Source organism: Pimephales promelas, chromosome 1, assembly GCF_988280905.1.
Source record: "Pimephales promelas chromosome 1, fPimPro1.hap1.1, whole genome shotgun sequence".
NCBI lineage: Eukaryota > Metazoa > Chordata > Actinopteri > Cypriniformes > Leuciscidae > Pimephales > Pimephales promelas.
In genome coordinates this window covers 11301424-11327731 of record NC_142769.1, presented here as the reverse complement: position 1 = coordinate 11327731, position 26308 = coordinate 11301424, and the positions used below count along the sequence as shown (strand labels likewise).

The 26308-nt window shown below is 40.6% G+C and overlaps 1 protein-coding gene across 1 annotated transcript; it reads left to right on the top strand.

Moving 5' to 3' along the window:
• Positions 1-3184: 3184 nt before the first annotated feature.
• Positions 3185-19070, top strand: casq1b (calsequestrin 1b). Its single transcript, XM_039652708.2, has 10 exons — positions 3185-3272; positions 12269-12369; positions 12440-12551; positions 12695-12768; positions 13769-13899; positions 14016-14061; positions 14278-14332; positions 14438-14538; positions 15032-15106; positions 18757-19070. Exons 2-10 carry the CDS (start codon positions 12271-12273, stop codon positions 18973-18975), a joined length of 912 nt encoding a protein of 303 aa, XP_039508642.2. The 5' UTR covers positions 3185-3272; positions 12269-12270; the 3' UTR covers positions 18976-19070.
• Positions 19071-26308: the final 7238 nt, after the last annotated feature.

Sequence of the window (26308 nt, the reverse complement as noted above, 5' to 3'; positions counted from 1 at the left end):
TGTCTCCATCTCCTCTGGGTGAGGTCCGAGCTGATGGGAGCTCCTGCTGCTTCGTCGGCCGCCGGATCTTGCTGACATAGCAGTCCGAGGCTGTTCAGTGTGTGCAGAGTTGTGATGTCCACTGTTGTTGATATTCAGTATAAGCGTAGTTCTAGGACAAACTGCCGATCGTATGTTAGTCTGCCATTATTACATAGAGCGTTCACTGGTAAACTAGCCGCTGAAGATGCTTTATTTGGCGTTAAATGTCCATTGTTCTCATGAGCCATTGCAACCGCAGCTGACCAGGGTGCCTCCATTTTAGGTCTGGAGCATTGTTAGGCTTCTTCTTGTTATGAGAATTTTCTTTTGAGGCCCCTGGTTTTTAGTAGGCAGTATTTTCAAGTTGTTAGGCTCCCTTTTCGCCTCCTTGGCTTCTACTTTTATATAAATTGCTCCTTAGAGCTCCGATCAAAGTAGAAATCCGATCAAAGTAGTCAGACTGAAACTGATTTCAAGAAATGCTATTTGAACAAGATTTTGCATTTCATGTGATTTTTTTTGTCATTCACACTTGCTAACCCAGATAGCAGACTGACATTGAATCAACGTGGAAATATGACATCGAAACAACGTTGATCTGACATTGTTTTGCTCATCGAATTAACGTTGAACCAACGTCAGATGCGTCATTCTTTCAAAACTAACGGAAAATCAACTTGAAATCAACGCGTTGTTTCAACGTTATGAAAGCAAACCAATTTTCGATTTCATTTAGCTTTGAAGAATGCCGCGTCTGACGTTGGTTCAACGTTAATTCGATGAGCAAATCAACGTTGTTTCAATGTCATGAGCAGTGTTGCCACAGTTACTTTGAAAAAGTAACTAAGTTATTTTACAAGTTACTTGCTTTTTAAAGTAACTAAGTTACTTTACAAGTTACTTGATTTTAAAAGTAACTAAGTTACTTACAAGTTACTTTTATTAGTTACATTCAGCAGTTGCCGACAACACACCTCAACATAACGACCTTAACATAAAAAAACACACGATCTCAACATAAAAATGATAACCAGTTTTGCCAACATTCACTTTATTGGAAGTGTATTTTTAACAGTAACATCAACAATCTATCTCCTGTCATTTAAAGTTTAACTTAAAAACTATTTCCTGAAAAAAACATGTTTTACAAAAAAAAAAGTCTTTCTTGACTCAACTTAAGTCTTTCTTCACCTCACTTAACATAAATACTTGTTTTTATAAAAAATAAAATAAAGACAGCCTTTCTTGTCTTCACTTAACATAAATACTTGTCTTTATAAAAATGTAAAATATAGACTATAAAATTTCTTGACCTGACATATTTAACAGTTAACACTGTGACAAAACTTACTATTCATAATCTACATTTTTTCTTTTTTTATCTTAATCTTTAATCCCATGTTATGAGTTAATGAGAGAGGCGAGTAAAACCAGTGGTTGTACATCATTAACAGAAGCTTCTCAAACCTCTCGGGTTGAAACGAAGACGAATCAACCGTGTTTAATCGCAGCATTTCCTCCACACCAAACTGCCCGACCAACTTCTTCAACTCCCCCCACTTACTGGTTTTGCAACGAAGTCCAGCTTTTGCTTTTGTGGTGGGGAACCTGCTCTCTGCTTCGCATCACCTGGCGTGACTTGCTCTGTAAGTTTGACTGTGCGGTGCTGCGAATCCAAATGTTTTTGGGTTTTTTTCAAATTTGACGAAGTGTTTCTGTAGGTAGATAACACTTTGTCACCGCCAGCAGTTTACAACGGACCTTAATGTTGCCATCTTTAGCTGAGACAAACTCAAAATACAATAGTGACTGTATTTCCAGCTAGAAAAAGCGCATCTCTCTCCTCCCTCCAACGTTGTTTACATTTGTGTCGCTGCGTGCGTGGTACACGTGACGTGAACCTCATGCTGAAAACGTGACTTGTCGCGCACACTCCCCGAGATGCAATAAGAAATAAATATATATATATATTTACTAAGGAAAATTACAAAAATAGTAACGCACAGTGACCTGGATAAGTAACTTTAATCTGATTACTGGTTTTGAAACAGTAACGCGTTATATTACTCGTTACTGAAAAAAGGGGTCAAATTAGAATAACGCGTTACTTAGTAACGCGTTACCGGCATCACTGGTCATGAGAGACGTCGTTTCCACGTTGATTCAATGTCAGTTTGCTATCTGGGAAGTCTGATCAGATTTCAATTGGATATGCACAAAAATAGTATTTGTACTGACAGTCTGAACATAGCTTAAGATTTTTTATTAATTAGCACACCTGCTCGTATTTGAGTTCATTGTCCTCAAGTATGGAAGTTTCTTAGTTCATACAGTTCATTGTCCAGTTGTTTTTGCCAAAGCAGTTTCGCTTTGTCAGCACCCTTTTGGATATCTGTTTTACTTTATTTAGAAAACCATGATGCTATTTTGAACTACCCCACCCATCTTCATCTTCATTGAACTTAAAATGTGTGACAGATAGCTACAAAAACTGTTTGAGAAAGTATTTGCGTATTTGACCAAGCTGACATGAGGATGAAGTATATTTAATAATCAGCTGTTCAACACAGATGTATTAGTGCAGTCTTTAGTGAAGGACATTTCGGTGCGACTTCTCCGTCTGAAGGTAAATAGTTATTTATGATATTTTTATTCATATGTTTAATGTAATGAATGTTACTATTATGTTATGCACTTATTTAAGCTGATACAAGCTGAAATTATAAAATGGTCACATACTTATGCTGTGTTGAGAGTCATAGTGTGCATTGGTCTGTCTCTTAATGTTTATGTATGGGGTTGACCTAAGCAACTGCATACATATATTTGCACCTGTTTCTATGTGTCCAGTCTTTGACATGCCTGATTGGACTCTGCATTGGTTAGATCTCTTGTCTTTCTCTAGGTCCTATTTCATACAGATTTAGAAGGTGCAAAGGCAGCACTCCTGGCATTTGCATTGATGGCCTTGTGTCTTGGTTATGCTTTGAGTACATTGAGTGTGAGAGAGGTTGTGGTTGTGTTTTATGGCTGTAGTGCTGAATGGCCTACTCTAAAAGGATTTTGCAATTAGTAAAGGACTGAAGGCTCTGTGTTTAGTCTATGTTTCTGATGTAGACTCACATATGTTACAATAAACTCTTTGCTGTTCCTGCAGCTTGCTGCCCAGGTGCTTGATGATCTTGAGGATGAGGACATTGGATTCGGCCTGGTGGATTCAAAGAAAGACAGAACTGTTGCTAAGAAGCTAGGTAATCTCTGATCCCATGCAATTAATGCGTCTGAAATACATAATCTTCCATTTACTGCCTGTAATACAATTCTTACCTTCAGTTTCCAGTAGTCTGTTGAAGTGAAAGGTAGTCCATATAAATCGGACCTTCTGAAATTTTGCACTAGCTTTTTTATTTTTTATTTTTATTTTTGAGGAACAGACTGAAATTGCATTTATTAAAGCCATGCAAGTTGGACGTGAGGCCGATTAAATGTTTAACATAAGTTCTTTGAATATGATGACTGGGAGGAGACCTGTTAAATTAGTTCACTTAGTTTTGTCGTGACCATGACATATTAACTCGCTGGAATGCAAAAATAAGCCTTGGCCACAATATCAGATGGTAGATATATTATAGATGGTCCTAAAACAGCATTTGAATGAAGATTATTATCAATAAATGTTAAAACAATATTCCTTGTACACTTATCTATCCCATTCAACAGTCTTTTAATTCCATTCAAAATCCATACAATATTGAAACATGAAATATTTAAAAAAGAAATTCAAAACTATAGAAAACTAAAATACATAAAGTGCCATGCATAGTAAAAAATCTAATCTCCTGCTATTTTTATTTATTAATTCTATAGCTGCAGGTACAAACGTATTCCACGAACGATCTCTAATAAGAAAACTTGCCTTACATTGTAGCTGGTTGGAGTAACCTGCTAGGTTAAGTTGTGGTTCACTTATAATCTTACTATAGCCCACTTAACAATTTGGTTCAAATAATTTTTGGGTAACACTTTATTTTACGACCCGCAAACAACTGTGTAAGTACACTTAAATTACGGTGTACGTTTCTGTAATTATAGTGTACTTCCGTGTAGGTATAAGGGAACAATATGTTAAGTTTTGGGTAATAAAGGGGTAACAAGCACCACTTTAATTTACAGCCCGCAGGAGTTACACTTACCCTGTAACTACACAGAACAAGGGGGTAACAAACACTACTTACTATGTAGCAATATGAAACAACACTATTTGCACTGTAATTGCAGAGAAAGGTACTGTTATCAAAAACAAACAAACAAAGAAACAAACAACAACAACAACAAAAAAATAAACGTTTTAATTACACAGTATATTTGCCATGACATTTAAGTGTCATTGCAATTCAGTGGGATAAGGTAATTACTAATTGCCACATGGCAAGGTCTAAATTTAAATCATAGCAAAAACAAAATATTTTGACTTAACATTAAGTAATCTAGTAAGAAATGCCAATAAATTTAATTTTTATCATAGTATATATATATATATATATATGTGTGTGTGTGTGTGTGTGTGTGTGTGTGTGTGTGTGACGATCAGCAGCCGTGGTGCCCTCGAGAGCCACTAGAGGGCACCCTCTCCCCATGTTTGTTTCCCCTTGGACTCTTTGTGTTTCATTATGTTCAGCTGTGTTTCATTATTGGTTATTAAGTTCCTTATTTAAGCCTGAGTTTTCCCTGTGTCCCTTGCGAAGTCTTGTTACCCTGTAAGCGTACAATTCCGAGCGTTATTCCCTGTTCTGTGTCTCCGTGTTTCCCTGGACTCTTGACCCTTGCCTGTTTCCTGGACTGCTCTCGAACCTGTGCTGCCTGCCTCGACCATTGCCTGTTTAGACCACGAGTTTCTGGATTGCCCCTTTGATTAAGTGTTTGCCTGTGTTCATGTCTGCTTGCTTTAATAAAGTGCTGCACATGGATCCGACCGTCTCTGTCCGTACGTTAGAGAAGACTTCGCCAAACGAGGATCCAGCAGACTTTCAGCATCTATCCGCCGTGGTCAAGACCCGAGCTTCAATGCTAGCCTCTCATAGTTCTCAGCTGGCGAGACTAACTTCTCTCCTCGAGGAACTAGCAAGCTCCGTGCAGTCATGGTCTCCGCAGAGCACTAGCACTAATCCAGCCCAAGCTCCCGCTGCACCTGTTCCACCGCAACCCTGTGTGAGTACCGCATGCAGTAATTCCAGTACGCCGTTTCCCGAAAAGTTTAATGGCTCACCTGGAGCGTGTGAAGGATTTCTTCAGCAGTGCAGTTTATATATGAAACATCAGCCCCAGTTATACGCCTCGGATACTGACCGCGTTTCTTTCATCTGCTCACTGTTGACTGGAAAGGCTCTGGAGTGGGCAGGCACGTTTTGGGAACCAGGTCGGATGTCGTTTCCTCCTTTCAACGTGTTTACCGCCCTGTTCAGAAAGGCTTTTGAACTCCCCGCAGAAAAGGAGGGTCTCGAGGAACTGCTCTTTTCCCTGCGCCGGGGAGGTTCGTATGCGGCGGATTTCTCTCATTCACTCCGCACGCCGCATAAGCCTCAGCTCGCTAAACTGTTTGATCCTCCCTTAAGGACCGTCAGAGGCGCTTCTAAGCATATTGTTCCTGCCAAAACCACTCATCATGTCGGACCCCTCGAGCCCGTATCCCGCACTGGCCCTGTTAAAAGTGCTGTTTCTAAGACAGCGGAGGTGTCGCGGGTCGAACCGGAGTTTGAGCGCGTGCCAGCCGACTCGAGTGAGTCAAGTGCCGAGCTGAGTGAATCAAGTGAGTCAAATACCGAGCTGAGTGAATCGAGTGCCGAGTCAAGTGAGTCAAGTGCTGAGCCGAGTGAATCAAGTGTGTCCAGTGTTGAATTCAGTCTGTCCAGTGAGTCTTCAGTTCAAGTAATTGAATCTCCTCTTCTAGTGAGCGCTGCATCTCCTCTTCAAGTGAGCGCTGCATCTCCTCTTCAAGTGAGCGCTGCATCTCCTCTTCAAGTGAGCGCTGCATCTCCTCTTCAAGTGAGCGCTGCATCTCCTCTTCAAGTGAGCGCTGCATCTCCTCTTCAAGTGAGTGAGTTGTCCAGCCCAGCGAGTGTGTCTAGCCCTGTGACGCGCCGCCGCAGGAGGAGAAGGAGGACTCGTTTGGTTCGCCAGGCCCCGGTGAGCGTGCCCAGACTCCTCGCCCTGCCGGCCCCGCCTCTGCGCCTCGCCCTGCCGGCCCCGCCTCTGCGCCTCGCTCTGCCTGCACCCTTCAAGCTCCGGGAGGCCTTTCCTGTACCAGTTCACCACCCAGAGGCTCCTCCCGTGAATTTCCCCAAGTATTTTTTGGGGGGGGGCAGTAGGTACTCTGTGGGGGCCATGGAGGTGATCCTGACATGGACCTCTGAGTCCGTGAGGGCCATGGAGGCGAGGCTGTCATGGACCTCGCCTGTGTCTGCTCCGCCCTGGCCGCCATCACGTCCTGCTCCTTCCTGGTCACCCACGCTCCACGGCCCCAGGCCTCTCCATGTGCCTGGCCTCCTGCCTCTCCATGGGCCTGGCCCTCCATCCCAGCCCCCGTTGACCTCCCCCCGGAGCTCTTAGGAGTGTCTGGAAGCCGCTCCTTAGAGGGGGGGTTATGTGACGATCAGCAGCCGTGGTGCCCTCGAGAGCCACTAGAGGGCACCCTCTCCCCATGTTTGTTTCCCCTTGGACTCTTTGTGTTTCATTATGTTCAGCTGTGTTTCATTATTGGTTATTAAGTTCCTTATTTAAGCCTGAGTTTTCCCTGTGTCCCTTGCGAAGTCTTGTTACCCTGTAAGCGTACAATTCCGAGCGTTATTCCCTGTTCTGTGTCTCCGTGTTTCCCTGGACTCTTGACCCTTGCCTGTTTCCTGGACTGCTCTCGAACCTGTGCTGCCTGCCTCGACCATTGCCTGTTTAGACCACGAGTTTCTGGATTGCCCCTTTGATTAAGTGTTTGCCTGTGTTCATGTCTGCTTGCTTTAATAAAGTGCTGCACATGGATCCGACCGTCTCTGTCCGTACGTTACAGTGTGTGTGTGTGTTTGTTTAATTTTTAACCCACAGATGTCAAAATTACCCTGTAACATTGCACAAGAACATATTTTTCCAGAACTGCGATATGTTTTATAAACAACAGACGTACAATTTTTGCCTGGAATATATTAACAGAATAGGTACCTGTTATTTTTTAATTAATTAAATAATTTGCTTGTATATCTGCTTGTTACCCCTTTATTACCCCAAACTTAACATATTGTTCCCTTATAACTACACGGAAGTACACTAAAATTACAGAAACGTACACCGTAATTTCAGTGTACTTACAAAGTTATTTGCAGGTTGTATATATGTTTGTTACCCCTTTATTACCCCAAACTTAACATATTGTTCCCTTATACCTACACAGAAGTACATTATAATTACAGAAACGTACACCGTAATTTCAGTGTACTTACACAGTTGTTTGGGGGTCGTAAAATAAAGTGTTACCAATTTTTCTTCTTCAAAGACAAGTTAACAAACCACGACACAAGGGAGAATGGTTCAATATAAGCCCGATAGGGTCATCATAGATTTAAAGCTATGGTATACGATGTTAAAAGTCTGTCGAGACGGTAGGGAAGTTTTAAAAAACTCATCCCGCCCCTCCACACACACCCCCCTCCCCTCTCTGCTACCTGATCCCTGACGTATGTCTCGTTTGAGTTCACGTCAACGCAAGATTAGCAACACATGAAATGTTCTAAACTCCCCACCACCATTATAATACTACTAGTATTGCTAAGGTTTTCAGTAATTGTTATTGCAGCACGCAGCGCATCTTCAATTTCAAATTCAAAAATTTCGATCGGCTCGAACAGAAACCTCGAACAAGAAATATAATTACTTTGACCCGTGATAGGCGATGCTAAACGGCTAACATTCCAATGCCGACCGGCAGCATGAGCAAGTTGTCAAACTGATAAAAAGCCACGTAACACGTCACACCATAAAAGAATAAATAAATGTTTACATGCTCAACAAATGCTCAAGTCATCCGTGTCAGCGTCGTTTTCAGTCCCAGATCTCCCTGAAGCTTTCTCCAACGGTCAATGAAGGACGCTATATATTTATCCAGAGTCCTAATGTGTTCTTCACATTTCTTTTTAATCTCTGATCTTTCCTCCACAGACTTTCTCTTTCGTCCAAACTTTACAGTTGGGGAAAGCAGGGGCCGCTTGCTGTTGTCGTTTATATTTTTATCCATTGCTTTATCCATTGCTGATCTGACGCTACTAGCTAGCTACCATAGACAGTCTGTCAGCTGTTTGCTCGCGCACGGAGGGGGGCGGGGGCGGGTGCGGTTGGGTTGGAGACGCGAGCGCCAGGCGGAGTTTTAAGTGGAGCTGGTGATTGGATGAGAGCAGTTGACCAATATAAGCTGTGCGGCCGCACAGCTGACATTGGTCAACTTTTCTGCGGCTGTACAGCCAATAGAGTGAATGGACTCTTTTCGTTCTTTTTTCTATTCATATTGTTAGGATTGTACTATATAACCATAACCAGCATCTAAACGAGGATATTAATAATGAACAATCTTTGAAATCGTATACCCTAGCTTTAACAATGTGAAATCTGGACAGCTTTCTGAGGCAAAATAGATGCTGATGTCCAGTTCTTTTCATAAGTCAGTTTAGATATTACCTAGAAATATTACGGGAAGTTCACCTAAATAAAGAAACGATCAGTGAATGGATTTAAAAGGCTATGAGATCAGATGGATAAAAATTATTTCTTTTAGGCCAGTATGATTTTATGTTCTCGCATATACTTTCATAATTTAGTGATAATTGATTATAGGTCTATCCAGAGCCGTTGATCACATAGGCTGTTTAGGTATTTAACTTGTTGCCATGAGAAATATACACTGTAAAAAATAAAATCGTAAAAAAAGAGTCAAATAACTGGCAGCAAAGGGTGCCAAATAAATATTGTAAAAATAAAGTAAAATATCCTAATTTAAATTAAGTTGTTTTACAGAAAAACACTGTTATTTTACAGCTATTATCTGGATTATTATGATCAAACACTCTAACTGTAAAAACAATGCATTATTATGATCAAATACCTTCATAGTAAAAAACAGTCAATGACTGTCAGCTATGGCTGCCATACAAAACTTTAACTGAGTGTCATAATTGATACATATTTGTTATGGTAGGAGTCCAAGAGAATCTCAGTTCAGAAGATCTGATTACTTATTAATGGTAATGGTTTTCATGTAATTGAATGCTTAGTGATATCAACTGATTTTTAATGCACTATGGCTCAGCTTGTCAGCTAACTACGGCTCTTCGTCACAGCAAAAACTCAGTCAGTGTTAATTTAACACTCCTGGGATACAGGAGTACACATTCAAGAGTGTTAAAGTTAATGAGATAATTAAGTGATTAAATGAGTGATGATTGAGCATCATTGAAGACACCTAAAGCAGAATCACAAGGAGAAAATCTAAAATTGTAAGCCACCGTTATGGAGATGAGCGTTTGCTTTAGGCCCCGTCCACACTACTGCGTTTTCGTTTAAAAACGGAGAATTAAAACGAATACCATCTCCGTCCACACCAGCGTTTTATCTGCGTATTAGAAACGATCTCCGTCCACATTAAAACGACTGAAAACGCAGATTGCGTGACCATTCACCAACACTGGGCATGCGCGTGCCGGTGTAAACAGTGAATGACGAATCAGGGAAGGATGCGTCATGACTGATAACACCCAATCATAGAGCCAAGCGTCAGCCTCTGCGTCAGCGTTTCTAAAGTTCTCCGTTTTGTATGGTTTTGTCTCGTCCACACTAAAACGCACTCCGGAGATTCAAAACGCAAAACGCAGCTGCAGCGTTTCTAAACTTCTCCGTTTTAGGTCTTCGTTTTTCCCGTTTTAGTGTGGACGGGAGGTGCAAACGTAGCAAAAGGTCTCCGTTTTTAAACGAAAACGCAGTAGTGTGGACGGGGCCTTAGTTGGTCTCTTGACCCTTATTTTATAAACTTTATATTTTAATTGGCTGTTGCATCTGAGTTGTACCTGCCAGATGAACAAAGAAAAACATATTATCTAATAATTTTTGTTATATTATGACAATCATTATTTGAACTTAATGTTTGTGACTTATGTTGTTGGTTACATTATAAGTGTGATTCTGTATAAATACCCAGAATTTGAGATATAATATAATGGATTTCTTAAAAGTTGTAAGGCACACTTAAACTTTTAGGCACACACAGATATCACGATTCAGTCAATGCTTCTCAACAATGGTGGCGAGCAGAATATTCAATTAGGAAAAGTAAATTACATAGACAATTCAGATCATAATTTATTCATACCGCAATGCATGAGCCATTAATGAGTTGTGATTGGTGGCAACAATGATTATTATTGTCACCACGGTTGAGATACACAGGCTGATAATTGATGTCTGCGTTTCTAAATAAAGATAAAGGGATTTGATCAGAACAATTTTTATTAAATGTTTTGTACAATACAGATTATCATATGCTGCAGAACCACTAAACTGTTGCTAACAAGTTAAACCAAATCATCTGAATAGGTTTCATTTAGATCACAGTATGATTATGTCAAAACATAACCAACTCTGTCAGATCCCACTTTTCAGCAGACAAACAAAATTTAAAGTGAAAGTATAAGTGTCGAGAGCCCAACTAAAGCAAACACTGATCGCCATAACGGTGGCTTACAATTTGTGATTTTCTCTTTCAGTGATTCTGCTTGTTATCACCAGGTGTCTTCAATAATGCTCAATCATCACTAAATTAATCACTTAATTAATATTGTTTCAATATAACAATGTTCATGGGGAAAAATACGACAATCCTAGATTTAATCTAAAACTTAAGTACACCTATTTATAATGTAATCACAACAAATACACTTGGGTATTTCTCTGTCATATCAGTGAATCGGGTCACCATATGATGACAATAACATCACCAATAACTCACCAATATCAGCTGATATTTTCTCCAGCTTTCAATGCTATAACAAATGTATGTTGAAAACATAATTAAAGCAGCCAGAGTAAAACTAATAGCATATAATAAAGGTCAAGAGCTCAACTAAAGCAAACACTGATCTCAATCATGGTGATGTCAAGTTTTTATTTAAATTAACATATTTTTACTGTAATTTTATGGTTTTTGTTTGGTACCCTGTGCTGCCAGTCAATTGACCCTTTTTTAATGATTTTTTTACAATGACGGTATTTGATCATAATAGTGCAGGAAATACCTTTAAATAACAGTGTTTTTTCAGTTTATTTAAATTTTAATATTTGAGTTTAATTTTATGGTTTTTGTTTGGCAGCCTTTGTTGCCAGTCATTTGACCATTTTTTATGATTTTTTTTACAATGAAGGTATTTGATCATAATAATGCAGGAAATACCTGTAAATAACAGTGTTTTTCAGTTTATTTAATTTATGACGTTTTACTTTAATGTTACAGTTTTTTGAGCTACAGTCATGTAATCATTTAACTGTTTTGTTACCATTTAATTACAGATTCTATTTGTACTTTTACATAAACGTTTATGTAATTTAAGAAAACAGAAAAATACTGTATGAAAAATACAATCAATTTCTGTAAAAAATTGTGAATGACTGGAATTTTTTCTTTAATGTAACAATACCTAAAATATCAGCTGCATTTTTATTTTCCAGATATTATTTGTAATTTTGCAGTGTTTTGAGTACAATTTAAAATGAAAGAAAATGGTCGTCAAAAATCACAGTTATTTTCTGTGAAATTAGGATTTTTTTTACAGTGTATGTCGTTCCCTCTGCATAAAGAAGTCGTGAAGTCGTTCCCTCTGAATATGTTGTGGCCACAACAAAACTAGGAATTGAGTCTAACACGTCACCTCCCAGTAGTTGAAGAATCTGTTTCTTTAATGCAATTTGTACAAGTATAACATGTTTCTTGATCAGTATTCATTTTTGTTACTATAAAACAACACTCTTATCCTAAGCATTAAATGATTAAAACATTGTATTCTGATTTTAAAAGTAAAATTAGGGCTATCATTGGTTGATAAATAAGGACATGGGCAAATCCATTTCACACAAATGTTTATATAGTATCCAGACCATCTATTATCTGTTGAATGAGCCAATCCATCTGTTGCCTCTTAAACATTTATCAGACATTTGTTTTCTACAGACATGCAGGAGGTGGACAGCATTTACATCTTCGCTGATGACGAGATCATAGAGTACGATGGAGAAATGGCAGCCGACACGCTGCTTGAATTCCTCTATGATGTGAGTGCTTTACCATGATTATAGCTCACACACCTAAATGTCACTGGTAATTCAGTAGTTCTTCTATCAGGTGATTGAGGAACCAGTGGAGATCATCAGTAATGACCGAGAGCTCAAAGGTTTTCATAACATCGAGGAGGACATTAAACTCATGGGCTATTTCAAGAGCGAGAAATCTTCACGTTAGTATGCCATTGAGTGTTTGCCATGTGCAAACACAGATAAAAGTTCCAAATAATTTCAGGATATGATTCCAGCGTAGGTTGGAATTTTTTCTAAATTAATTTTAACAAGCAATTTCCTTGCAAAATTTGTTATTTCTCAGACTTCATCGAGTATGATGACGCAGCTGAGGAATTTCATCCCTTCATCAAGTTCTTTGCCACCTTTGAGCCAAAAGTAGGTGCTTTCACACATTCATTTTCACACTGACATGTGACTATGACGCCTGTATCTGCACACCCCATACACAATCTAATACAAATTTAATCATTTAAATTTAAATTGATCAAAAGTGACAGTAAAGACATTTATACAGACATTTATATGTTACAAAAGATTTAAATTTCAAATAAATGCTGCTGAGAGCTTCCCACAAGATTGCCATATTCAACACAACACACATTCAAATTATTTGTAGGATGAAGTAGGAAAACATAAAATTTGAAACTATAAACCATTGAAAGCAAACCTTTAAAGTGTCCCTGTTTTGCTATTTTAAAAGTTCCTACCACTTACAGCTTGAGACAGATACCAAATACCCATGCCTGAATTTCAGCTCCGGATCTTCCTCAGCACTTTTATGCAGTAGAGCTGTGAGTGACATATACATCAGTGTGTATATCCGAACTATAAGCTTTTATTTTAATTGTTCTGTGATCATTTGATTTATTGTAACAGAAAAAATAATGTGTGGTTGAAAAGACTGGAAAGCTGTTTCATATCTATTAGCCTACAAAACAACTGCTCTCACTAGGTCAGCTGCAGCACCAACACAGATTTGAATGTTCGCTGTAATCATACTTGTCAATCGATAAGATCGCATGGGTGTTTGAATCGAGATCTCGACCTTTTAACTACTAATAATGCAGCTCTAATACAGAGAATTTTGTTATAAATGAGATTTGTTATAAATGTTCAAGCAGGAAAAAATTACACCCTCACTTGAGGTCTTACATGAGACTGCACTTTGTAAGTCCACAAGAAAGTGCATAAAGTGTGCCATTTAGGACAGGGCTTATGACTATGACTCCATGTATCTGCACTTTGATCTTTGAAACCTTTTACATTTACAAACATCTTTATCATAGATTAACATCCCAAAAAGCATAATGGTTACTTTAATGAGCCCTGTATTTATTCATTATGTCTGGTGTGCGTAATCTCTGAATGTTTACAGATTGCTAAGAAATTAAAACTGCAGATGAATGAAGTGGATTTCTATGAGCCCTTCATGAGCAAACCTGTCACCATCCCTGGCCGTCCCTACACGGAGGAGGACATCATTAGCTACATTGAGGAACACGACAGGTGAACTCTCAGAAAAACAAAATAAAGTCACACTTTTCCTCAAAAGTCCTCTCAGAAGGATGCTTGAATAAAATATTTTTCTTACTTGCTGTTATTTATTTTTGTATTTATTTTAGACCAACTCTGAGAAAATTGGAGGCCCACAGCATGTATGAGATCTGGGTAAGACAAAGTCAATCCGTTATTAAAAACTATCTTAAGTTTTAACATTTTAAAGTCTGTATGGGAATTCAAAATAATTTATTTGATCTTATATGCCATTCATTTCCTATCTTTTTTTTGTCTCTTGATCAGAAAATGTTGATGTCTTATCATTTATTTTCTGTAACACCTGTAAATATCATTATCATGAACGTTACTGTTTTCCGTTGGGCTTAGGAAGATGATATTAATGGACAGCACATTGTTGCTTTTGCTGAGGAGTCTGACCCTGGTAAACACTGATTTGAGTATAATAAGCCACTATTTTTAAAAGTCTTTTAAAGGATTTCATACACTGACTCATGACTCCATATGATTGAATGTTGACTTTTCCCAGACGGTTATGAGTTCCTGGAGATCCTGAAGGAAGTGGCTCAAGAAAACACAGATAACCCAGATTTAAGCATAATCTGGATTGATCCTGACGACTTTCCTCTGGTATAACAAACCACTAGAATACTGTATCCAGAAATATTAAATATTCCTTTGATAACCAAGAACATGTTTTGGAATGATGTACCTTTTACAGTACATCGATACGATGCCTTGGATAAAATGCCTTGGATAAGATTTTTTTTTTCCTGTAGGATCTGAACAGAACTATATTTTTGATCTACTTTTTACATTTATCATCTGTGCTATAGTTAATTTAGTGAATATAATTTCATAATTCCTCAAACAAATTTCATGGTATTCACAATACATTATATCAAATATACAATGCATAATATGTTCAGCTGTTAAAATGTCATGCTAATTTAATGAACTCTTATAAATGACATTGAGAGCAGATACTTCGGCACTCTGCCGATCTTTGTTTGACTTTGCTGCCCTCTGTAGGATAAAAGTGACCTTTGAATGAGTTTAATGAGTTAGGTACTGTATGTAACAAATCAGCTATTTGACCTTTGACTCCTCTTTACCCCTGCAGATGTTGCCGTACTGGGAGAAGACCTTTGGCATTGACCTCTCGTCCCCTCAAATCGGTGTGGTGGATGTTGAGGATGTGAGAACATAATTTTCTTTAATGTCTTTAATGCCGGTAATCATGCAAGTTTAATTTAGATTATACAGTGGGGAGAACAAGTATTTGATACACTGCCGATTTTGCAGGTTTTCCCACTTATGAAGCATGTAGAAGTCTGTAATTTTTACCATAGGTACTCTTCAACTGTGTGTGATGGAATCTAAAACAAAAATCCAAAAAAATCACATTGTATAATTAAAAAATTAATTTGGATTTTATTGCATGACATAAGTATTTGATAGATCAGGAAAAAAAAAAACGACCTTAATATTTAGTACAGAAATCTTTGTTTGCAATTACAGAGATCATACGTTCCCTTTCGTAGTCACTCCGAGTTACGTCGGATGACGGAGAATGGGGTTTTCGCCTTTTCGCCTAGGCGGATGTGCTAGCATAGCGAGTTTGATTCAGAGTTCACAGCTATGCTTTCCCGAGCTGCCACGAGAATCGGGTTTGTGTGGAAAATTCTGACATGTCCCGAGCACTTAAGGCTGATGATTGGTTTTTTCGGGGTGGCGAACCCAAATTCTTTCTACCCGGATGTGCATGAAGAGGCCATGAGATTGTGGAAGTCTCCTTTGACTTTTCACGACCACTCAGCGGTCTCTTCCGCCTTCTCTGCCCTCGTAGAGGCTGCAGTCTAGGGTACACTGGGGTTCCCCCCTGTGGAGTGTTCTGTGGCAACACTTATGTGTCCCCACAGCGCCTCCACCTGGCGTGGCAACCCTAAGCACCCCTCCAAAGCCTGTAGGTTCTTGTCTACTCCAGTGGCGGGGACCTATAGAGCTGCGGGGCAGGCTGCCACCTCACTGTGTGTTATTGCCATCCTTCTAGGTGTTCAGTGATATGCACGAGGGTAGGGCTGATTCAGGGCTCATCCTTGATCTGCCTGCCGTCACCGACCTTGCTCTACAAGCGACGAAGGTGACCCCATGCTCCCTGAGTCAGCTGATGTCCATATGCGTGGTCAGACATTTCTGGCTTAACCTGGTTGATGTGCGCAAGGCTGAGTGAACCAGTTTCCTCAACTTCCCCATATCCCAGGCTGGCCTCTTCGGCGGCGCGGTCGAGAACTCTGCTCAACAGTTCTCGGCCGCCCCGAAGTGGACTGTGGCTTTTTTGTCTGACCCTGCAGCTTTCTGCTGCCAAAACTAGCCGACGGCTCAGACGCCTCAGTCCGCTTGCCGCCGAATGCGCCCTCCTAGGACTTCCGCCCCCTCCTGCCCGGCCCCAGCAGCACTGGGCTGTGCCGTGGAGGTGGTCGCAGGGAGGCGTCCCTGCCCGTACCAGCCTCGCAGCCCCGCTGCGGCGCTCCCGTTACGGGCAGCTCAGACATGGCTTACAGTTCTTCCAGGGAGTGGTCGCAGGCCCACTCCTTCCCCCGGTGGAGGTCTGGGGGAGAATCTTTCTTTCAAAGAGCTGCATTTCATCTCTGAGCACACAGAGCAGGATGGCAGTGTGCAACGCCCCTGTGCCTCACCACTCTCGTCCTCCTCTGTCTCTGAGGTTGCGGATGGCAGTGTGTATCGTCTCCGGACCACACCACTCTCATCCCCCTCTATCGCCAGACCCCTGGCAGAGCAGACCCCCGTGCTGGTCCTTCCCTGGTCTCCTCTGTCAGGGCGCAGAGCTTGACCGTGCAAGTGCGCAAGGTAACTATGCCACCCTCGCCTGTGCCGGGCTCTCCGCCCCGCTGCCCCTCCGGGGGGACGCCTGTGGCTCGGACGATTCCACTGGATCAGTTTTGGGGGCTTGCTTAGAGCTCCCCAATCTGTGCCACTGGGTCGCCCGAGCTATCAGGCTCGGCTATGCGATTCAGTTCGCACGGTCTCCTCCCTGCTTCAGGGGAGTCCGCTTTACGATGATCGGTGGCTATACCCCAATCATGAGAGTGGAGGTTGCCACCCTGCTGGCGAAGGGTGCAATCGAGACTGTCCCTCCGGCCGAGATGAGGTCATGGTTCTACAGTCCCTACTTCATTGTCCCCAAGAAAACCGGTGGGTTACGACCGATCCTGGACCTGCGCGTTTTAAACGGCACCCTTTACCGGATGCCGTTCAAGATTCTCACGACCGAACACATTTTCGAATGTTTCCGGCTCCAGGATTGGTTTGCAGTGATAGAACTGAAGGACGCCTACTTTCATGTCTCCATCTTACCTCGACACAGACCGTTTCTACGGTTTGCTTTCAAGAGGCAGGCATATCAGTATACGGTTCTCCCATTCGGGCTAGTCTCCTTGCGTCTTTTCGAAGGTTGTCGAGGCAGCACTTGTTCCCCTTCGCGAACAAAGGCTAATATCAAATCTCGACAATTGGCTAATTTTAGCTCACTCTCGAGATCAGGTCTACGAACACAGAGACCTTGTGCTCCGGCACCTAGCCTGTCTGGGCCTTCGGGTCAACTCGGGGAAGAGCAAACTTTGCCCCGTGCAGAGGATCTCTTTTGTTGGTATGGAGATAGACTCGGTCGCCATGTCCGGACAGCTTATGAGCGAGCACGCACACTCACTGCTGACTTGTCTTCGACAGTTCGAGGAAAAGAGTGTGGTCGCACTGAAACTTTTTCAGAGGCTCCTGGGTATGGCATCGCGACACGCTCAGAGTTCCAGTAACTCCGACCTGCCGTCAGACCTTCTTCCTGTGGACGAACCTCAGCTTCTTACGGGCCGGAGTTCCCCTGCAGCGAGTTTCCAGGCATGTTTTCGTCTCCACGTATGCCTCTGCCACGGGTTGGGTTGCCATGTGCAATGGACATGCAGCCACGGGTTCCTGGACAGGACCCCAGCGCCTTATGCATATCAATTGCCTTGAGTTACTGGCAGTACGCCTTGCCCTGCACTGCTTCCGGGCATTGCTCAAGGGTCAACATGTACTAGTCCGTTCAGACAATACCACAATAGTAGCGTACATCAACCTCGTCGGCTTCTTGCAGCGGAGCGGAGTCTTGCAGCCGACGATCTGTCACGGCTCTGTCCAATCTCTGGCATAAGGCGACTCCCCAGACAGTCCAGCTGATATGGGACCAGTTCGCAGATAGTTCTGTTTGCCTCGGCACAGACGCATTGCTCCTCAGCTGGCCACGGGGCCTACGCAAGTATGCGTTTCCCCCAGTGAGACTTCTCGCACAGACTCAAGATCAAGGAGGACGAGGAGCAGGTCATTTTGGTAGCCCTTATTGGCCCACCAAGACCTGGTTCTCTGAACTGATACTCCTCGCGACAGCACCTCCTTGGCCAATTCCTCTGAGGAAGGTCCTCCTTTCTCAGAGACGGGGCCCTATGTCACCCTTTGTCCCGATCTTTGGAGACTCCACGTGTGCCTCCTGATGCGACCACTAGGGGGCGCCTTCTGCCCAAATATATCTGCATCTCATTTGACGTTAAAGGGTGCCATGTGCGTTGGATATTTACGCTTTTGCAAAAGCGTCCTATATGGCGCTTTGGGATGAGAACGGGCTGGAAAACCTGCAAAATCGGCAGTGTATCAAATACTTGTTCTCTTCACTGTATGTTTTTTGGAAGTAAAGGTTCTAAAAGAGGGTTCTAAAAGAGAACCAGGAAAGGAAAAGGTCTGTCTGTCTCTTTCTCAGTAACTGTCTCAGATTCATGTTGTCTGTCTGGTTCTCAGGCTGACAGTGTGTGGCTGGAGATGGATGATGAAGAGGACATGCCCACCGCTGAGGAGCTCGACACCTGGATCGAAGACGTGATGACTGGCAAAATCAATCCTGATGATGAAAATGACGATGACGATGACTATGACGATGATGGTGAAGATGAGGATGAGGATAATGATGATGATGACAATGATGATGATGACATGGAAGATGATGATGATGATGAATAAATTCTTTCCTCTATCTCAGGCATCACTTCACTGTCATATGCGCAAGTTTGTGACGTTGAGAACTTATTTGTCTCTCCATATTCATGCCATCGAAAACTGAGCACATTTTGTCTAGTCTCATTGTTTAACTACTCTGCACCAACATACTCATTCTTCAGAAAAAACTAAACAAACATTGTATTTGGGGATCACTGCACCTGTTTTCTGCCCATTTAACATCTACTGAGAATATGTGTGTGCTAAAGAAGCATGTGTTTAGTAAACAACAGAAAATCCTTCTAACAGCTATTTTGATATTTTTATTGACTTTTTAGAGCAGAAACAAGGATGCTCTTTGGAAAATCTTAACCTTCCATCATCTGGAATGTCTCAAATAAAATTAAAAGGAAAAAAAAAATATTTGTTTTTGTCCAACAAAAATGCAACAAGAAGAGATAGAAAGAAATTGTCACTGATTAAAACCTAATGACCTAATGGTGCGTTCTATTATTCATCCGTCTCGGAGCTCCGAACCGGATGACTGACGTTGCCTAGCAACGCGCCCCCTTTCCTCGGATTTCTCCTCTCGGACGTCGGACAACCGCGAGGACACCGAGCAAGAATTCAGTTTCACAATTCAAGATGGCGGCGCCCTGTGACTTGTAAGAATGAATTGTTTTCATTGTATTTGAACTGCTTTGGTATTTTAAATGACTATTGTAATCACTCATATTACTGCGTCCCTTGTAGGTATGGGAATTGGTTGTTGTGAGTGCAGTTACTAACGTTGCTAGCGTTGCTAACAGAAGATTAATATGAAAAACATTAAAAAAAAGTGAACATTTTCAAGTTCAAATGGCTATTTTTTGATATGGTGTAGTCATAATATTTTTTTTTAATGTAAGTGCCTGGTACTCGGCCAGTGCTACCGTTATAACAGATTTCTGGGTGGCCTCCATTTTTTTCTCCGACTTGAACATGCAAAACATTATAGAGCGCTTGAAGTGTGGACGTGATGTCAAGTCCGAGGTCCGAGTTGGTTCGTTTGCAATAATAGAACGCACCATAACTTTGACCTAATGGGAACTTCTTTTTCTTTTGGTGCCCATGAGGAAAACGGCTTTTAAAGGGGTGATGAACTGAGAAATCAAATCTTCCTTGAGCTTTTGATCTAAGAGTTCTTATAAGAATATCCTGTAAGTTTCAGAACTGAAAACATCCTTGTTAGTCCAATAAAAGCTTTTATTGACACCAGCCTCAGAAAAGGATTCTTTTTTCAAAGTGGGGAACTATGACGACAAAGAGGATAAAACACCACCCGCACAGAAGAAGATCAACGCCAACTTCAACACGGCCGGTTTAGCCCCGCCCACCGATTCGCGCATTACACGCATAGCTAAATAACGTGATGACAAACCAGATCTAGCTACTGAGCAAGACAAAATATTGTGCAGTGCCTGGTTGAGGAAGAAGACAGTCACTGCATATGCTTCCTCTGGATTCCAATAGGACTGAATGCATAAACTTTATTTTTAATGACTTTCCAGCTGATGAGGTAAAACGTCTCAGGTTACGACTGTAACCTATGTTCCCTGAGAACAGGGAACGAGACAATACATCGAATGACGCAATGGGGAACGCCTCAGGCGTGACAGGTGTCTGAAATCAAATATCAACTCACAGTAATCAGGTTGACCGGCGACAGCCCGTGCATCATCAGCTTAAATGATGAGCGCGTCAATCTGGATGTATAAGAAGGGCGCCTTGAAACCGTGACAACATCCTATCGTCTGAAGGGACTGTTTGTCTGTGTGATAGTATCAACGATTAAGCGCGCAGAGACGTGGAGAAACACTTTGCGCGAGTGTGCCGACTTGTGTCCAGATATTTGACACCGGAGGATTCACACGATCTGTGCGTGTTCTGCCTGAAAGAAGAGCATGTGCGGGAAGCTCTCGAGGGAGTTTTTTGCGTGAACTGAGAGTTTTACTTTCAGAACTCTTCTTCTTCTTCTTTTCGTTTCATGGCCGTTCACTCCTTTGGAGTATTACCGCCACCTACTGTATACCTTACGCACATGATTAATGGATCTGATTAAGAAGGAGGGAAAGGAAAAAAAAAAAAAAAAATATTATCAGAGCTCGTGTATCAGCTGACGCTGCGTGTTCAGCTCCTCCAGCTTCTACACTGAGCTCCTCAAACCTCCAGGAAGATCAGAAACTTGTTCTCCTCCTCAGGCTAGATCATGTGATATAGCACTGTAAGCTCTAAAAAAGTTATCACTTCCTTAAACCTTTCTCTATCACTCAAACCCTTTCCCAATAGGTCCATAATGCTCACTGGCCTGTTCTTTATATTTCTAAAAAGAGCCCTACGCTGATCTTCATATTTACTACACTTAAAAAACACATGTTCTACTGTTTCAAGTATGCCACATTCATCACACATACCATTTCCATGCTTTCCCATTAATGCCAGTGTTGATTTTAAACCTGTATGACCCATCCTTAATCTAGAAATCATGACTTCTTCCTTTCCATGTCTTCCATAGCACGAATATTTTATCCCTACTGATTTTACAATACTATAATGCCACCTACCTGTACTGCTACTTTCCCATCTTTTTTGCCATATTCTTATTATTTCTCTATTAATTATTGATCTAACTTCATTTCTTCCTAAAGGTATCTTAATATCTACCAAGTCTTTCCTTAATGCTTCTTTTGCTAATTTATCTGCTATTTCGTTTCCTACTATCCCAATGTGTGCCGGTACCCAACAAAAGTATACAAGTATCCCCTCTATGTTCAGCCTATATAATAATGTATAAATTTCTACCATCAAGTCTTCTCTGTCTGTTTTTTGTTGATAGTATACTTTTAAGTGCTGATGCAGAATCTGAACAAATTACAGTCGCCATCCTATTTGGCTTAGTCTGCTCTAACCACTGCAATCCTACAATTATAGCAGTTAATTCTGATGAATATACAGACATTTTGTCACTCAACCTTAAACTTATTTTAGTCTCAAATTTTGGAATATATACTCTTGCTCCCACTTTTTGTTCTACTGGGTCTTTAGATCCATCTGTATAGATCTGTATACAAGAATAAAAAACTTCTCTCATAAAAGCATTAATTTCATGCCTATTAGTATATCTTCCTTCCGCTTTCTCCCTATCCTCCAGCAATCTCATTTCAACATTAGGCTCACCTTTTAATGGAATATTGGGACAAATATCTACATTTTCCAGACCACATTCCTCAACCCACTGTTTATACTTCCATCCAAAACTATTCCCATTATTCTTTTTATATTCCCAACAGTCATTTAAAATTGCTTGTGTACAATGTCTCTTACTACAACCCTGCAAGTTAACCCAGTACATCATTGTAAGCTTTTCCCTTATTTATTGATTCTTGTATTCCTTTAACTACATTCCCTAAGTTCCTACCTCTTCTCCACACAGCACCATCATCTGCATATAATGCCTTCCCTATACTTGGTTTCACTCTTTCATAAATATCATTAATCATTATGTTAAATAAAATTGGACTGATTACACTTCCTTGAGGAGTCCCATTCAGAATATCATGCATTGTGGAAATTTCTTCCCCTATTCTAACTTGAAATGTACGTTTAAACAAGAAATCCAATATCCAGTTGTACATTCTCCCCCCTACTCCAATTTTATCGAGGTTAATTAAAAGTCCCTCTCTCCATAAAGTGTCATATGCCTTTTCAATATCGAAGAAGACAGCAACAAGAAATTCTTTCATTGGTAAAGCTTTTTTAACCTCATTTTCAAATAATAACAAAGCATCCATTGTAGATCTTTTCTTCCTAAACCCACTTTGAGCTGAAGACAAAATCTCATTTTTCTCCAAGAAATAATTTAATCTTCTTACTATCATTTTTTCCATCACCTTACATAATGTAGATGTAAGAGCAATTGGCCTATAACTACTTGATTTTGTTGCATCTTTACCTGGTTTTGCTACTGGTATCACTATTGCGTTTTTCCACTCTTTGGGTAAGGTACCTTCATTCCATATCTGGTTGTACACATCCAGTATTGCTTTAATGGCTACGTCTGGTAAGTTTTTTAACATACTATAACTTATCATGTCTCTCCCTGGTGTTGTATCCTTTGAATTGCTGATAGCAATCTTTAGCTCAAAGAGATTAAAATCATCATCCATATTACTATCAACTTCTTGTTTTTTCCTACAAACATTCATATACATTTTATTTAACTCTTGTCTCCTTTTTAAAAACCTATCACTCAAGTTTTCAATGCTATGAACTTTAGCAAATGTTTTAGCCAATATTTCGACCTTTTCTTTATCTGTTCTGGCCACCTTTCCATCTTCCTCAATTACAGGAACTTGTTTATGAATATTAATACCGTTCATTTTCCTTATCATTCTCCATACCACATGCATTCCAGTCTCTCTCCCAATTGTGTTACAGAACTCCTGCCAGGCTTTCCTCTTTGCATTTTTAATTACCCTTCTTGCAGCTGCCCTTTTTTTCTGATAATCTATTACTGTATCTTGAGTAATAAACTTTTTTAGGGTTGTACAGGACATCCTGCGTATGCTGCGCTATGTCCACCGCCACAGTTACAGCATTTAATCACTACGCCCTCCTCACACTTGTCATATTCATGTCCCCCCCCCCCCCCCCCCCCCCACACACACACTTTGCACACCGCATTCTCCCTTTACAAAAATTTGCAGTATGTCCCATCCGTTGGCAGTTAAAGCATCTCAAAGGTGGGGGTATGAACTCTCGCACCAAAAAGCTAACAAACCCTATCTTCACTCTTGTGGGCAGATTACTACCTTCAAACAGAATCATCACACTCATGCTTTCACACTTTTTGTTGTCTTTCCACATCTGCAGTCTTCGAGTGGAGATTACTGTGCCACCACTTAGATGTGCTTTGATATCATCCATACTTACATTAAGAGGTACTCCTGAGATAACCCCTCTGATTCCATTACCTATTTCTGTACATGATATCTTTCCTCCTGCCAGCGTTTTCATTTTCAGAATTTTTAGTTTTTGTTTTTCATCCTTACATTTAATCATTATTCTTCCATTGTTTAGACACCTGTCACGCCTGAGGCGTTCCTCATTGCGTCATTCGACGTATTGTTGAGTTCCCTTCGAAAGGGAACATTGTCCATCTGTTCGCTTCATTTCACTTAGGATTGTTTTGTAAACAAGATTTGCAGAAGGATTTCCAGACCGATGAAGAGTAAAGAACGGTGCTGTGCCATCTATATTGGATCTGACAGGAATTGGGTAAAACATGGACTCTGGGTCGAACATGTATGGGCGAATCATTCTGGTTTCCAACATTTGGAAAACCAGAATGATTTTTTACAACATTGGACGTTTTCATAACAATTTTCCCCACGTGCACCGGCGGGTGAGTTGAAACTCATTATAATATGCAAAACTGTTATCCACTCACAGCAGGACTAATATGTTCACTGTAACGATTAAATAGACTGCTGATCTAACCACTGACTACACCATCAACACGACATTTGAGAATGATCACGACACCGGTCATAATCCATCACAGCCCACACGCGCATCAGACCATACAAACTCAACATCCAGCCACGCAAGAAAACATTAAATATTACATAGGTAATAAAATGATGATGTGATTTGCTGCCCATGAATTATTTCTGATTATTATTAATGTCTTCTTTTTAAAAAGTCAGGATTCCTTGATGAATAGAAGATTCAAAGTAGATTTATCCGAAATAAAATATCTTTGTAACATTATAAATGTCTGCGTTCACTTTTTGATTACTTTAATGCGTCCTTGCTGAATAAAAGTAGGCTACTACTTTCTTTAATTTCTTTTCAAATGTAGCGTATGTTACAAAAGCTTTTTATTTCAGATAAATGCTAATATTTTGAAATATGATTTGTGTAATGTGACTTTTTTGTGTGATCTTACAATCCGATTTACAATTAAATTGTACATAAATAGGTTAAGCAAAACAAATGTTTAAACTTTTGTGTTTAAAAAAAGAAAATTTCAAACGCATACTAACCTGAAATGACATATACTGTTTGATACAGTACAAATATTTTGAGTGTCTCTTATTTTCCGGTAAAGAACAACACTTGTCCCACATTTTTCTCTGAAGTTGGCAACCCTATTCACAAGTTGCAGATAACTATTAACCACGACCAGTTGTAGCAATAAAATACATGTTCTTAGGTATTCAAGATTATTTCATTAATCATCTGGCATGTGATGAGCTTCAGAACCTAAATTACAGGGCATTGATTGAAGGTCAGAATTACACGAGCTCCGGATGGATCGGCCAGATACTGCCATCGCAGATGAGCACATCACATTAAAAGGTGTCGTGAGGTTTTCACAGGCAGTGAACTTGTACCATAATGTGTCAGTAACAATACAGAGAAAATTATTAAAACAGCCAACCACACAACACGCTCTTCCCGGCATCACTGGACATACGTACAAAATAACTAAATAAAAACATTTAACATCTGCTATAGCCGCCTACGAGAACAACACGCTACTTCCGCAGCAGCAAGGCCCACAGTAATGGCGGCGCTGCTTTACTTCCGTGTTTCGCCTTTTAAAAACTTTAAATGAGATCACATCTCTTCTGACTGAAATTGATTCTGTAAGAGCCCATGGTCCAGAGCTGCGAATGGAAGATGTTGGCCTGTTGAGAGAAATTACTGCACCCAACTTCCTTGTGCACGCTGGCATGTTTGGATACACCTTTGGACAGGTTTGGACATCGTGGCTAGTTCAAAAGAGTGTGTGCAGAAACTTCATTGTGATGAGGGATTTACAAAAGTGAGGGAGAAAGCTATGGCTGCTGCCAATGCAAACATGTATAGGTGACCATGGATTCTATTGTAAAATACACAGCATCAACAAAATAATAGTATTACAAGACATTACAAAAGACAGTAATTCGCAAAATGTTCTTCATGTTCATTTATAGATCAGTTTGTCTATAATTAATGCAGCAAAGTCTGTATTAATGGCTGTTTTGGTCTTCCCCATCGTCTCTGTCTTGAACGTGACCACATTTTTGACAGCAATAAAACCAACTTATCTGATCAGGGTCATGGTAACTAAGGCCTTCTTTCTAACTATAACTATATTTCTAACTATAACAAATACTTGTGTCTGATTTGTCTCAGTCGTTACACCACTGTGATCTGTTCTAGGTGGAAAAGTTATAGATAAACATTTATTATTTCACTGACATTGCCTGTCACATCTGCACTCAGGAATTTGCTCTGCCATCCACCTTGTTTGCTTGCTTGCGCTTCC

Coding starts and splice junctions, on each gene's coding strand:
- casq1b (XM_039652708.2), top strand. CDS start 12,271: ATGCAGGAGGTGGACAGCATTTACATCTTCGCTGATGACGAGATCATA. Junction 12,552..12,694: donor CAAGAGCGAGAAATCTTCAC/GTTAGTATGCCA, acceptor GTTATTTCTCAG/ACTTCATCGAGTATGATGAC. Junction 12,769..13,768: donor TTGCCACCTTTGAGCCAAAA/GTAGGTGCTTTC, acceptor GAATGTTTACAG/ATTGCTAAGAAATTAAAACT.